The sequence below is a fragment of the Sinocyclocheilus anshuiensis genome, unplaced genomic scaffold (genome assembly GCF_001515605.1).
Source record: "Sinocyclocheilus anshuiensis isolate Anshui unplaced genomic scaffold, SAMN03320099.WGS_v1.1 scaffold2229, whole genome shotgun sequence".
Classification (NCBI taxonomy): Eukaryota; Metazoa; Chordata; class Actinopteri; order Cypriniformes; family Cyprinidae; genus Sinocyclocheilus; species Sinocyclocheilus anshuiensis.
In genome coordinates, this window is record NW_015552799.1 from 99,239 (window position 1) to 113,256 (window position 14,018).

The 14,018-nt window shown below is 36.2% G+C and overlaps 2 protein-coding genes and 1 long non-coding RNA gene across 3 annotated transcripts in view; all 3 read right to left on the minus strand.

The window, feature by feature from the left end:
* Positions 1 to 2,990, minus strand: part of LOC107667960 (uncharacterized) — a 4,270-nt gene extending 1,280 nt beyond the window's left edge. Inside the window, exons 1-4 of the long non-coding RNA XR_001631840.1 lie at positions 2,980 to 2,990; positions 2,697 to 2,755; positions 2,313 to 2,481; positions 155 to 208 (exon numbers count right to left, since the gene is read on the minus strand). This is a non-coding gene — a long non-coding RNA (uncharacterized LOC107667960). The remainder of the gene's footprint in view (positions 1 to 154; positions 209 to 2,312; positions 2,482 to 2,696; positions 2,756 to 2,979) is intronic.
* Positions 2,991 to 4,093: 1,103 nt separating this feature from the next.
* Positions 4,094 to 6,983, minus strand: LOC107667949 (KH domain-containing, RNA-binding, signal transduction-associated protein 1-like). The gene is made up of 9 exons (XM_016459679.1): positions 6,980 to 6,983; positions 6,682 to 6,827; positions 6,472 to 6,588; positions 6,246 to 6,392; positions 5,959 to 6,077; positions 5,583 to 5,820; positions 4,756 to 4,829; positions 4,473 to 4,531; positions 4,094 to 4,257 (listed from the first exon to the last, which is right to left on the minus strand). Exons 1-9 carry the CDS (start codon positions 6,981 to 6,983, stop codon positions 4,154 to 4,156), a joined length of 1,008 nt encoding a protein of 335 aa, XP_016315165.1. The 3' UTR covers positions 4,094 to 4,153.
* Positions 6,984 to 12,020: 5,037 nt separating this feature from the next.
* The window catches only part of LOC107667950 (calcineurin B homologous protein 1-like), a 16,136-nt gene continuing 14,138 nt past the window's right edge, over positions 12,021 to 14,018 (minus strand). The window contains exon 6 of the mRNA XM_016459681.1: positions 12,021 to 13,678. Coding sequence (XP_016315167.1) covers positions 13,625 to 13,678 — 54 coding nt within the window. The 3' untranslated portion in view covers positions 12,021 to 13,624. The remainder of the gene's footprint in view (positions 13,679 to 14,018) is intronic.

Consider the following 14,018-nt stretch of genomic DNA (forward strand, 5'->3'; position numbering starts at 1 on the left):
ATATATATATATATATATATATATATATATACACATATACACATATATATATATATATATATACACACACATTTAATGACTTGCAAGCATGCAAGTTTAAACTAGCAAATGTGATGTGTATATATATATATACACACACACACACTCTCTTCACCTGTAGCAGCTGCCTGGTAAAGCCAGTCTGGAAAGAACCTCTCAGCATCAGTCACTGAGCAACACAAAAGATGAGTTAGTACACAAGACCACACAAATCAACAACTCCACAAAGACATGTCCAACTCTACACACATCTCATTACATACTTATTAGATTTGAGGACATTTTGTCTATTTTGTACAGCTACAAGAACACTTTAAGAACAAATGTAATTTTGACTAAAAACTACAATCTATTTGGTTTTTAAAACAAGAGTTACATATAAAATAACTACTATATAAAACTAAGTTTTAGAAGATTAATATTTGATGTTAGCCAGGTTTAGGAATATTGACTTTTGAATTAGCAAACAACGGAATTTGAATTTGTAATGATTGTGTAGAAATGAGTGAATGAACATTTGTGCTAAGAGAGAAATTTAAGGTTGATATTACCTTTTTGAAGCTTGCGTTACACTTTACGCCTTCTTTCCCAATTTTGTAGTTTATTAAGCCAGCGAATGCAACATTTGAATCATCTTCACGGTCAAAACTCTCACACTGGGCTACAAAAGTCTTTGTGTTGAGTGATCTGGTTGAATAATACATATCATGGAGTTTCTTTTGTTTTGTTTTTCACGCAAAATGACCAGATATTACCAGAGCACCAAATATCTAAATTGTTTTGTGCGTGTATACTTTACCTTTTAAAAAGGGGAATCTATTTGCACTTTTAGAGGTGACTCTGCAGGTCTTACCTCAAGATCCTTCTCAATAGAAGACAGATATGTAGAGTCTCTGTGACATCAGAGGGATTTAGTGACTCTGATGCAAGGTTGCAACAGGGTTATCGCTTTTAAAACAGGTATAAACACATGAAAAAGTTCCAGGATTTTCTTAGTATTGTGTATAAATCATTGTTAGTGTTGAATAGATTGACTATTATTTGTTAAAGGGGTCATATTAAATCAAATCCACTTGTTTTTGCACCAAAAACAGGCAGACATTTAGTTTAAACTAATACTTAAAAGTTTGGAGTCCTAAATGTTATAGCATGTTGCCACAGTATGAACATCAACACTCAAAAGCTTAATGAAAAGCTGATTTTAAAGATATGACCCCTTTAAAATGATAATACACAAAAAGAATTGAAATTAGCTTGTTGGGGGACCATGGTAACATTTTGGAAATATTTGTTTTCAATGCTATTGAGGTCAATTGTTCCTGTACAAGACATATGCACATTTTTCACGATCTACTTAACAAATAATTGCAGACTAATTTAATCAACGGTTTATACACAATATATTTTGAACAGCATTAAGTGAGTAAAACAAGTTTTCTATCTAAATGTTGTGATGTTATAAACTGCATGCAGAATTTTGACAGTTTTACAGTTTGCAACAGTTTGACAGTTTTATATGTGATGAATATTAGCACTTTAATAAAAGTCAAATACAAAAGTTTTGAAGGCTGTAAAAGAAAACTAAGCTTTATTGACAAACTGATAGGGACACATTTTGGACATATTTAGTTCCCTAGTTAGGAAATGCACACAAGCTTGCTAATATTTCGGAAACTGCAAACTTAGACACCAAAGAACAAGTTTCTAATAGTGGAGTATTGTACGTACAAATATTTGAGAGGGTTGTACTTTTATCTGACTACAAGTAAATCTAAACTACAAACCTTGCGATATTTGTTTTGCTCATTTAACAAAACGAATCAGCAGATGCGAAGTTTTTACGAGAATTTCAAACAGTAAATAGCCTCAAACCAAATGGAATTTGTTCTTTGAAGAATAAGTAACATGTTGGTTTGTACAGGAACTAATATTTTTGTGCATTCCTCAGATTTTTTTTTTGTGCCTTACAAAAGCGCGTTTGGAATAAATCTAAGTGACATTCACAGGCAGTTTTTTCTTTTTTTTCCATTTTACACATGGCCATCATCTAATTATCTAGCATTCAGGTATCTTTTTTCAGAGAATAAACACTTAAGCATTAAAAGAAATGAACAAAAACAGCAAAATTTCTAACAAAAGAGAATAAACAGCATAATCTAAAATTTAAAATGTGTCACGTCGAACTTATGGTCATTGTACTACTTAAAGAGTATATTCAGAATATTAAAAAGGAGTGTTAACCAAAGCAATACAAAAATAACAACTAAAATTACTTTAGGTGGTTACAAGAGGTTACGAGGGGAGGAAGTTGCCAGGCAACCGTCGTGACGGACTGCTCTCAGTATCTGCCATATGGATGCTCCCGATACGATTTGCCCGGTCGGGCAGTCGGAGCCTTTCCACCGGTGCCGCCCCAAGCACCACCATCCCAGTCATCTTCAGCTAGAAACACAAACACACACCCTTAACATGGAAAAACTGATTCAAGGATAACTTGGTACATTGTATTCCTGGTATGAGACACATGGGTGTGTGCTGTAGTTTAAGCATGAAAAACATCTAACATTACAGTCTGTAGTATAAACTGGCTCTATCGTCTCAACGATGGGCCAAAAAAGCTTCACATTTAAATGCGTGGATAAATGAGTTTGTCTTACTGTAAGACTCGTAAGTTTCTTGTGCCTCTCCGTGACCGTAATCATAATACTCTGTGTCTCTGTGGAAGAAAAAAGTTTTTAAGGCAGTTTTGTAAAGTTAAAATTAAATCAAGACAAGACTTTGGATGAGAAGAAAATTACGCATGGCTTCTGAGAAACCATGAGCAAGAATGTTACATGTAGTTGTTGCAACTAAAATGTGTGAAGAGATTCACAAACATGAATCAAAGAAAGAAGTCTCTACTAATTAAGAGAAGGGAAAAAAGCAGCAAACAGCACTCACGGCTGTGGAGCTATAAAAAAGCGCAACGCGGCCCAACGGCTTCTGGGCCTACAGCACGCATTTCACCGACACGCGTGAAATTTTCTCTTGATGAATATGAACGAAATTAATGTGAAATGCGGTTCTGACTTCACTATTCATTAACAATTAGAGGAGCTGCAGTCAGGAGCTCTGCGTGAAGTGCTCAATAATGAATGAAGCAGCACTGACCTGCAGAGAGGAGTTTCATGGCGTGCGTGAACGAGGAGTCCAGGCTGTCTTTTTCCGCCAGTAACTCCGGCAGATATTTACTGTCGCCGGCGCTGCTCTTCCGCTTAATGTTGCTGTTATTACCATCCATGATGCTCGCGGTTGACGGGGCTTTTGCGGATGATTCAAGCGGCTAGTGCAGGAGAATGGCGCAGAAAATGCGTGCCGAGGATTTTGTACTCGTCCTAACAAAGGAAACGACGGTTAATGGCGCAGATGGAAATGACGTCACGTGGCGAAATCGGCTTCCGTTTCAGGATTGGAAGAGCTGGGGGAGGGGCGCCGACTGATACCTCGACTGTGATTGGACCATCCTTGATCAGCGCTGAGAAAAGTAACAGTTGTCAGGCGACTATGCTGTAGAAATTAAGTCTAGGCCTGTAGTGAGGCCTTTATTGAAAAAATGACCTACATTTATGAGCAAAATTTAAATGTGCCGTTTAAGAGGTTACCAAACCAATATATACTGACTGACTAATCGAGCACGTTTTAAAGGTTACATTTGTAAAAAAATTTAATTACTGTACACAGCATATTCAGTTTGTGAAAATGAAAATATTAAATACAACTAGAAAATGTGAAAAACGGTGTTTTTGTAAATTCACTTTTGTTAAAATACTGTTTTGATCTGTTTGCTATTTGCAGTGGTTAATATTTACTATCTTTCATAGTATATCTTTGGGAAAATGGTAATAAAACAGCATCAGTTTGACCTACAAATACATCGATTTTACATATGATTCATAAAAATAGTATATGGGACCACAACAATTTAAAAACAGAAACATACACTGCTATTCAAAAGTTCGGGATCAGTAAGATTTTTAATGTGTTTTAAAGAAGTCTCTTCTGTAAATTACTTTAGGTGGTTACAAGAGGTTACGAGGGGAGGAAGTTGCCAGGCAACCGTCGTGACGGACTGCTCTCAGTATCTGCCATATGGATGCTCCCGATACGATTTGCCCGGTCGGGCAGTCGGAGCCTTTCCACCGGTGCCGCCCCAAGCACCACCATCCCAGTCATCTTCAGCTAGAAACACAAACACACACCCTTAACATGGAAAAACTGATTCAAGGATAACTTGGTACATTGTATTCCTGGTATGAGACACATGGGTGTGTGCTGTAGTTTAAGCATGAAAAACATCTAACATTACAGTCTGTAGTATAAACTGGCTCTATCGTCTCAACGATGGGCCAAAAAAGCTTCACATTTAAATGCGTGGATAAATGAGTTTGTCTTACTGTAAGACTCGTAAGTTTCTTGTGCCTCTCCGTGACCGTAATCATAATACTCTGTGTCTCTGTGGAAGAAAAAAGTTTTTAAGGCAGTTTTGTAAAGTTAAAATTAAATCAAGACAAGACTTTGGATGAGAAGAAAATTACGCATGGCTTCTGAGAAACCATGAGCAAGAATGTTACATGTAGTTGTTGCAACTAAAATGTGTGAAGAGATTCACAAACATGAATCAAAGAAAGAAGTCTCTACTAATTAAGAGAAGGGAAAAAAGCAGCAAACAGCACTCACGGCTGTGGAGCAGGCTGACTGTAGTAGCCCTCATACCCTTCATAGGAAGGCTCTGCGTATGGTTGTTCATATGCCTGCGAAAATACAGGAGACATGGAGATGCATCACGAGCTAAAAATAATTCTAAAGACATGGTCTTTTCAGTGAAAATGGAAAACGGTTGTTTCTACAAAGTGGCAGCAAAAGTAATACAATAAATAGACACTTCTAATGCTAAATGCAGAGCAAAAAAAACAACAACATACAAATCAGTGTGGTCTGATTTGCTGACAAATGACCCTTAGGAGCAGATTCTATTGACTTTTGATTTTAAGTTTGACAAAATACTTGTTGGTTACTTATGACCGAACGAGTATGTGTAGGATATGCATTCACAAACTAGTATTACAACAAAATGGGAATTTTATTATAAAAACACATGCCAAACAGTCTTGCAGTACATTACCGTTCAAAAGTTTGGGATTGTTGCAATTTTTGTAATTTTATTTAAAGACTCTTATGTTCATTAAAGCTGAATATATTTGATCAAAAATACAGTAAAACAGGTATTTTGTGAAATATTACAATTCAAAATAACTTTGTAGTATATTTTTAAAAACGTAATGTATTCCTGTGACAAGGCTACATTTGAGATGTTTTTCAAGATTCTGTGATGAATAGAAAGGTCAAAAGAAAATCATTTATTTGAAGTAGAAATATTTGTAACAAATGTCTCTCACATTTGAACAATTTAATCTGGAAAACAGAAATCATACTGACCCCAAACTTTTGAATGGCAGTGCAGATAACAGTTATAGTTAACAGTGGTGTTGTGGATATTGATTTACATATTCGCCGTAGCTTTCCGGTTTGGATGGATGCTGTTGGTGGGAGAGAGCGGTTGCTGGTGTCATCCTCTGAGTTTGGGCTGGTGGTCTTGACCGAGAGGCTGCTCCTCCTCTGGCTGATGTTGGGGGTGGAGGACCACCTCTTCCGGCGGGGGCTCCCCTCGCTGCAGCTCCACGGCCTGGACCTCCTCTTGGACCTCCTCCACGTGGTCCTCCACGAGGCGGCATACCACGACCCCTTTGAGTACAACCATATATATGGATTATTACTGCATACTCCAAACACTTACGATTGTTAAGATTACATGAGACAATTATTCTATTGACAGATGCATGTAGCATAACAGAGGCTATATTTTTTATATTGTTATCTCACCTAGGGCCCATTGGGGGTGGTCCACCACGGCCTCGGCCTCTGCCAGAAATATCCTGAGAACCATTCAGAAACCCTGGATCCATGAATGCATCCGGGTGCATATCCTCAAGCCCTTCCACCTGACACACGAGAGAAAGGATAAATCAGGCTGATCAATTAACAATTATTAAATAGTTTACCTTCATTTCAACTGGCTTTAAAATGCATTACAACCCCTGTGAAAGCCCATTAAAAAAATACTAGGGATGCACCAATAAAAGCATTGGTTGTCTTGCATTGACACTTACAGGCATTAGGAACTTCTTGACCTCATCCATGGCATGAGCCATACGCAGGTAACAATCAGGAATTGGAGCAAAAACCTCGATGTGCACATGCAGCTCCATGGCCAAGTGTGCATACTTCAGATCTCCACCCTTCCTCAGCTCCTCTTCCTGCAGGTTTCACAATTTAATCTTTAGTAACCAGGTCATTTAACAGTAAACTCATTGGCAGTGCAGCCTGGTTCATTACCTTGTTCTTATCTCTCATGGATCCTTTGCCCAGCACTGAGATCTTCGCCCCGGTGTCCTCCTGCAGACGTTTGATAGTGCTGCCCTGTGGCCCCAGAATCTTTCCCACAAAATTGAACTGAGGGGAAACATTGAGACATTTGTTAACTAATGTCAAATAACAAATCCTTGCAATGTACAGACAAAAGTCAGACAGTGTGTAACGACTTACTCGAGGGTACTGCTTCACGGGAATGAGCACTCTCTCCTTCACCCTCACGTTCTTGGCGGTGAACAGATCCAGATACGTCTCAGACTCTTTTTTAGGTTCACCTTTCTGGACCCTTTCAATCTCTGCAAGAGAAAACACAAGATCAGCTCAGAGCAAAATTCATTTAGCAACAGATTCCTAATGAAAAAAATAATAATCTGGGCTGACTTCCATTTACATTCCACACATCAATCCAGTTTATGGATGTAGATAACCAAGCATAAATGTAAGGTTCTAAAATGTTGCTTTCTGGTTGAACCCATAACACGTTCTCTATGTAACTCATAACAGGCACACTTGACTTTAACGTGGAATCAAAAATGATATAAACATGATATTCTAATGCACCAATGCAAGCGTACAGGTCTTTAACACTCACAAGAAAATGGGTTTAAAAACAATGTAAAATCCAATAAATAAAAACAACACTAAAAGAGAATAAATTTTGTCTTATTCATAAAATCTACAAAAAAACAACATAACTATTTGCTTCAAGAAACAGAACACGGCAGTGGGGTAAAATTAAAATTATGTAAAATTAAATGTAAATTCAAGTTGAGAAATCAGTGGAATGCCCTAAACCATTATTAATTACACTATACATTTTGCGTAAAAAAATTAATAATGCTTATTTAGTTGGTTTTCGGTGCAGAATAAATTCGATTTATAATCCACGCTTCTCTTGCATTGTCTGCAACTCAGAGCAATGCATCATGGGATTGTTTTTCTCCACAAAAGAAATGCCAGCCATGCTGGCCGAAGTGAGTCACATACACGCAACTTTCGAAAAAATACAAATAAATTCCTCAAACATGCAGTTCTCCGTGTGTAATAGGTCTAAATGCACCAGAAGATGCCACAAACATATTATATTTCCTATTAAAATCGCATGCACGTTTCACACATTTGCATGAACAAATTCAGCACCTTTGGCCGAATCATATATTGGTTGATATTGGTTGATACTGATAATGATTTTCAACGTGGTTCCAATTTGACCTAATTAGATGTGAGCCAAACTTCTCAGCATAACACAACACGAACATATATACATATATATATATATATATATATATATATATATATATATAAAAAAGCGAGTAAGATTTTTAATGTGTTTTAAAGAAGTCTCTTCTGTTCATCATGCATGCATTTATTTGACAAAAAAAAAAAATCGTAAAATATTATTATTACCATTTAAAATAATGGTTTTCTGTTTTAATATACTTAAAATATAATTTATTTGTGATTACAAAGCTGATTTTCATCATCATTACTCCAGTCTTGTCACATGATCCTTCAGAAATCATTCTAATATGCTGATTTATTATCAATGTTGAAAACAGTTGTGTTTTTTTTGGAAACTGTGATACTTGTTCCAGGATTATTTGATGAATAAAGTTAAAAAGAACAGCATTTATTTAAAATATAAATATTTTCTAACAATATAAGTCTTTATTATCACTTTTTATCAATTATCAATTTAACACATCCTGAAATAAAATAAATAAATAAATAAATTACTGACCCCAAACTTTTGAACGGTAGTGTACATTGTTACAGAATATTTCTATTTTGAATAAATGCTGTTCTTTTTAACGTTTTATTCATCAAAGAATCCTGAAAAAATTATCACGGGTTCCAAAAACTATTAAGCAGCAAAACTGTTTCCAATATTGATAATACATCAGCATTTAAGAATGACATCTGAAGGATCATGTGACACTGAAGACTGGAGTAATGATGCTGATGAACATTCAGCTTTGACTCACAGAAATAAATAATATTTTAAAGTATATTTAAATAGAAAACCATTATTTTAAATAATTTTGAGTAGATGCAGAATAGAGGCTGATGTTGATGGGGTGGATTGTTTTTCACAAGTAAATGTGAAAACTGGAGACAAAAGAATATTGATTAGGGCATATCGATGTGTTTCACTCAGGGTAAGAGTGTGAATGTGCGAAGGGCGAAGACAAAGAAGCATAAATGGGGCCGTTTACAACATGTCTGGCACAGGACAATAGATGAATGGGTGCTTGGGAACGCGAGTAGATCACCAGGAGTCTGCTTTGTGTATATCTCCTCAATAGGAAATGCTTCATAAAAGCCCAAAAAGCAAAAAAACAGAAATTCTTACTGACTTTGTTGTTTCCAATTTTTCTACTGCAATGTCAGTTTTTGTAGACTAGAGAAATGAGTGTGCATCATACATTTTAAGTGGAAAGTGTTTCATATTTGTGTAGAAATAGGACTCGTTTTTTAATCACTCAGCATGTATTTTTACCTCTGCTAAATGTTATTTGTAAGCACTTTATAGGACTCATTTGTAAAAAGTTATAAGTATACAGAATATTCACAAAATGAAAATATTGAATACAAAAGTTAAAATATTTGTCAAAGTTTTATCATATATATTTTTGGTCAATTTTGTTATAGGCTTCTTTTTTGATTTGTTGTTTGCTATATTTGCAATAGGTACGCAAACATCATAATAATTACTAATTTTAATAGTAGTATATGGAACACACAACAATTAAAAAACAAAAACATGCATATCTCCATTTTTAAATTTTTGGATAATAACAAGTGAGATTTCACTGATATTTTCGCCACTAAACTAGAAAATATCCCCGGTTTCCATTTCAAAAATCTAGGCAGCGTTTCTCTAACGCATATAAGCCTGAGTGGATCATAGATCCATTTACATTACATATACATTTAATCATTTAGCATCCAAAGCCAAATGAGGAGAACAATTATGATCCATTGCAACCAATGGTCTCTATGATCAAGTTATCTCACAATGCTTTTGAGAAATGCAGCCCTGGTCATTTTAACCCAGGGCTGGGTGATATGGCCAAAAAATTATCTCAATAAAATTTTTCATATCAGTCGATATCGATAATTATCACAATGCATTTAAAATCTTTATTTTTTTTTTCCAAGTTAAAAGGCAGATTTTTGCTCCTAATGCCGAGTTCACACTGCACGATTTTCAAAGACGTCGCATCACTGTTGGTTTCACACTGAAGGACTATCTGGGGTAGCATTCAGTTGTTGCTGTGTTCACACTGCACGATGGAACGACGACAGGAGGTTACACACTGCATGACTTCACAATAGGAAGAATCACTGACAGCTCTGTCTGGTGCAGGGTTGCCAGATTTTCGCTACAAAACCCGCCCAATTACTACTCAAAACTAGCCTGAAAATAGCCCAATTGCTTTCGAGGGGGTCCCCCAGTAAAAATCGCTTTCGGGGGATAAAATACACATTTTTTTGGCGGGGTCCAAAATATTGCTCCAGATATTTAGCATGCAAAATATTTCACGGCCGTCGGCGACGTGTCGGCGATTCCCTCGGATCGCGTCTTTGATAATTCACACTGCGTGATTGTCACTCGCGTGAACGAGCACTGATTTGCCTCCAATGTCGGGCATTTGTCGCCGATTTCACAAAACCTGTCGGCGAGTGAGAAATCGGGCTAAATCGTGCAGTGTGAACTCGGCATAAGTGAAAGTTGTAGAAACCAGACTGTTAATTGTGGTTTTAAACTACTCTTATTAGTCAGAACATGACAAGCACTTCACATTTTTTTGAGTGTTTTACACTTTTCTAGTCATTTTACTTAACAAAATAAATATCTAAAATAAATAGATATAAAATATAGAAAATAAATAAATATAGAAAAATTAATTTCTTAGTTTCTGGATGTTCTAATGATCAATATTATCTCAAATCATGAAGCAGGTTTGTGTCCCGACTTTGATGTATATTCAGCACAGTTTGCAGTGCAGGCTGCAGTATTAATAATATATCATATTTTGTCTCTTAGAAATGCACATTTGACAGTAGCTTGAGTTGACAGTAGGATTCAGATGTACATTTATGTTCATTATCAAAAACAGTAACATCTGCAAAAATTGTAACAACCTCATTTATACATGGTGAAATACAGAGATCTGGCATGAAACTCTAGATGGCGCAGTCCGATAGGTCTAACTCAATCTGACCGAATGACATCATTATCACATGGCTCAGCTGATTGGTTCTCTCCTGTATCGATAGCCAATGAGCTCGCTGCTCAACATTCAAATATATGACTAGTGCTTGCCGTAGCAGTGCAGCTTGCTTCAGAAACCCTCCACCTTCCCCAGCTCCAACTGTATAGATCTGCTACGAGGTGATTCATTTATGCTATATGGGGGTTATTTCATGCATGTTATATTTGCAGCAGCAATATTTCTTACATGCTCACAGCAGCATGTTGTGGATGTATTGGCAGTAGCAAATCTCTGTACTTGCTCTGCCGCAGCAGCAGAAGCGTAGCAGATCTATTCCGCCAAGACCAAATACATTAACATTGTCATGTACATTGCCAATCCCTCTGAGAGTTGTCATGACAAAAATTTAATTATTCTGACTTTTTGAGTTTTATTAACATTAACCATTGGTCTTCCACAGTAGCATACATTTAGATCATAATAACCACAGTTAAAAGCACACATATAGCACTTCAATACTATGGTAAAAATATGGTTTCTGGTATTTGTATGAAAAACAGTAGTCTAAATACATTTATGCATTAATCACAAAAAAAATACTGTAATTATATTCCATTACTCCTTTAATACATTTAATACGTTTACATTAATATGCTCTAATGCTTTAATTCATCTTGCTTTAAAATAGTTGAAATGAATTCAAGAATTCCAAGCACTTCACACTGGATCTCACAGCACTGTTTAGTGATCGCGTCACTGAGACTTATCAGCGAGTAAAGGCTACATACCTTCTGTCCTCCGACTGATTGGATTTTGTCTTATAATTTGCTATTTTACTGTTCATGATAGCAGCATTTAATATAATGTAAAATAGTTATAATTACAAATTTTATACATAGAAATCACAAAAATAAATCAATTTAATAGAAATAGCAGTATTGGTATTGGAAGTATTGGCCTTAAATTGGTCTTAGAACTGTATTAAAATGAAAATAAGTGCTGTCACCCATTACTCACCCAAGGATACCAAGGAAATTACACAAACAGAACGTCATCCATCTGTGAAATAATTTCTCAAAATATTAGTTCTGACAACTTCATAGCTCAACTGAACATTTCAATTCTGAATAATGATTTAAGTGCTTTAAAAAACTCAAACGCCTCACATTCTGCATTTAAATCCTAGGAAAGCTTGCTTTCATTATGAGCATGCAACTGTATTCACAATTGTTCAGAATTTGTTCAGCCTGCAGACCGGACCACACCAGAGACAGCTGCATCACAAAACACCAGTGAATCATGGCACTTTTTATTTGAATCAAAACCATACATGACTAAATCACAGAGTCCACATCTCAAGTGTACGTCATGATTATTACACCAAATTGAATGAGTTCATTTCATTTTTGTTCTCTGGAAAAGCTTATTTAAAGGGGACATCGGATAAAATAGTTTTTGGACAATCGTTTTTGTCCAAATTGGACAAATGTTTTGCATTAAGTTAGGTTTCTGGTGTGTCTGCAAGCTCAGAAACGCTGAAAAGAAAACACGCAGCCAGTTTGTTATAGGCTGTCTGAGTCTGAAACGGTGTCATCCAGTGAGCTGTTTCAATTTATTTTCAGCCGGTTTCTATGTAGATAGCTAGCTATTTGAGTAAGACCACCTCCGAGCCTTATACAGATATATTTTCAGTGTTTATATCCATCAAGGACACAGGCACGGAACTTCGATTTTGTTCATATATATATAAAGCAAAGACAAAAAGCGTTAAAATGCAACAGACTGTTGTTGCCACCCTGATCAACTTAAGTGTTCAGTCAACGGTTGAATAACTGAGAGAACAGCACAGTGATGTAGTAGGGGAGTGACTTTTGATTCCAAGTACCCTTCTTATAAATAATGATGCATGACAACTCTGAGAGCATACGTCATATAGAACAAATCACACCCAACATTAAATCACTGGTTAGTTTTGAAATTGACTGGACTGAATGAACAAGAGCTGAAAAGGTGAAGCGAGTCATTTCTGCACCATTAAAGAGAATTGCTAAGATTCTTACATTTTCTGAAGGAAGGGAATAGTGTTTGGCTGTGCAAAGGGGTTGCTAAGGGGTTCAAAGTGACTTTTTCACGTTGTTAGGGTGTTCTAGATGTTTGTTTTCCAGTCTAAATTAAAAGAGCCCATGCAGCACAAATCTCTATTATATTCTGGTCCCTCTATATCTCAAATCCATCCTTAAAATGCAAGTCTAACAGATTTTTTCGACTGTTATCATCTGCCAGGCAAAAAATTGTAAGATAGATCAGATGAAATGTGCATAACTTCAATTCACAAAAATGATGGTGTCAAACATCCTCTACTGTTTTCTTAGAGTTAGTATTTTGGGTAACGTTGTCATGTCAAATTTGGATGCTTAAACAGATCTTAGTTTACACGCTTCACCTTTAAAAATAAAAAAATATCATTTTCACAGGTGATAAGGAACGTTTCTCATGGAAATTCCTTAGAAACTCATTTATTTATTATAGAAGTATCAGATTTGGCTTTTAAGATGGTGACGAAATGGGCATTACAACAAGCATCCGTCAGTATCAATATCAATGACAGCTTCCCCATTTGGAAAGTTTTAATTAGCTGCTTTCACAGTTGGAATAAATATTATTTCAACATATGAGATAAATGCCACTGTGACTTTTCAGAATAGTGAAGGCAATGGACCCACCCTTTCTGGTGCAACAGCAACTCAAGAGTGACAGATGATTGAAACAAACGTAACCATGACAACACAATCATGTTTCTAAAGGATGAATCAGCCCACAGAGAGAAGAGTCAGGGGCGTGTCTTATCTCTACTGACACTGATGGTCTCCAATCAGAGTTCAGAGCGCGTTTGGTTTTCAGTGAAGGAAACGGATGCTCATCTTCTGTTCGACGTCCACTTTTTCCAATACCTGAAGTACGAAAAAGGGTTTTTGAAAATCAACAAATCACCCCAAAACTAACTTTGGAATCATTTAATCACTTTCATGTCATTCCGACCCTGTTGCTTTCCTGAGCCAAAAGACACCAATGAATCCTCTGCAGTGAATGTGTGCCGTCAGAATGAGAGTCTAAACAACTGATAAAAACATCACAATCATCCACAAGTAATCCACACCACTCCAGTCCATCAGTTAACGTGTTGTGAAGGCAAAAGCTGCGTGTTTGTAAGAAACAAATCCATCATGACGTTTTTAACTTCAAACCATTGCTTCTGGCTAAAATATGAGTCCATAATCCATAATATTATCC

Bases quoted from the DNA above. Each gene is read 5' to 3' on its own strand.
- LOC107667949 (XM_016459679.1), bottom strand. The intron at 6,393-6,471 runs GTAATGAACCAG...TGAAACCTGCAG, and splicing joins CCATGAGAGATAAGAACAAG to GAAGAGGAGCTGAGGAAGGG. The intron at 4,258-4,472 runs GTAAGACAAACT...TTGTGTTTCTAG, and splicing joins AGAAACTTACGAGTCTTACA to CTGAAGATGACTGGGATGGT.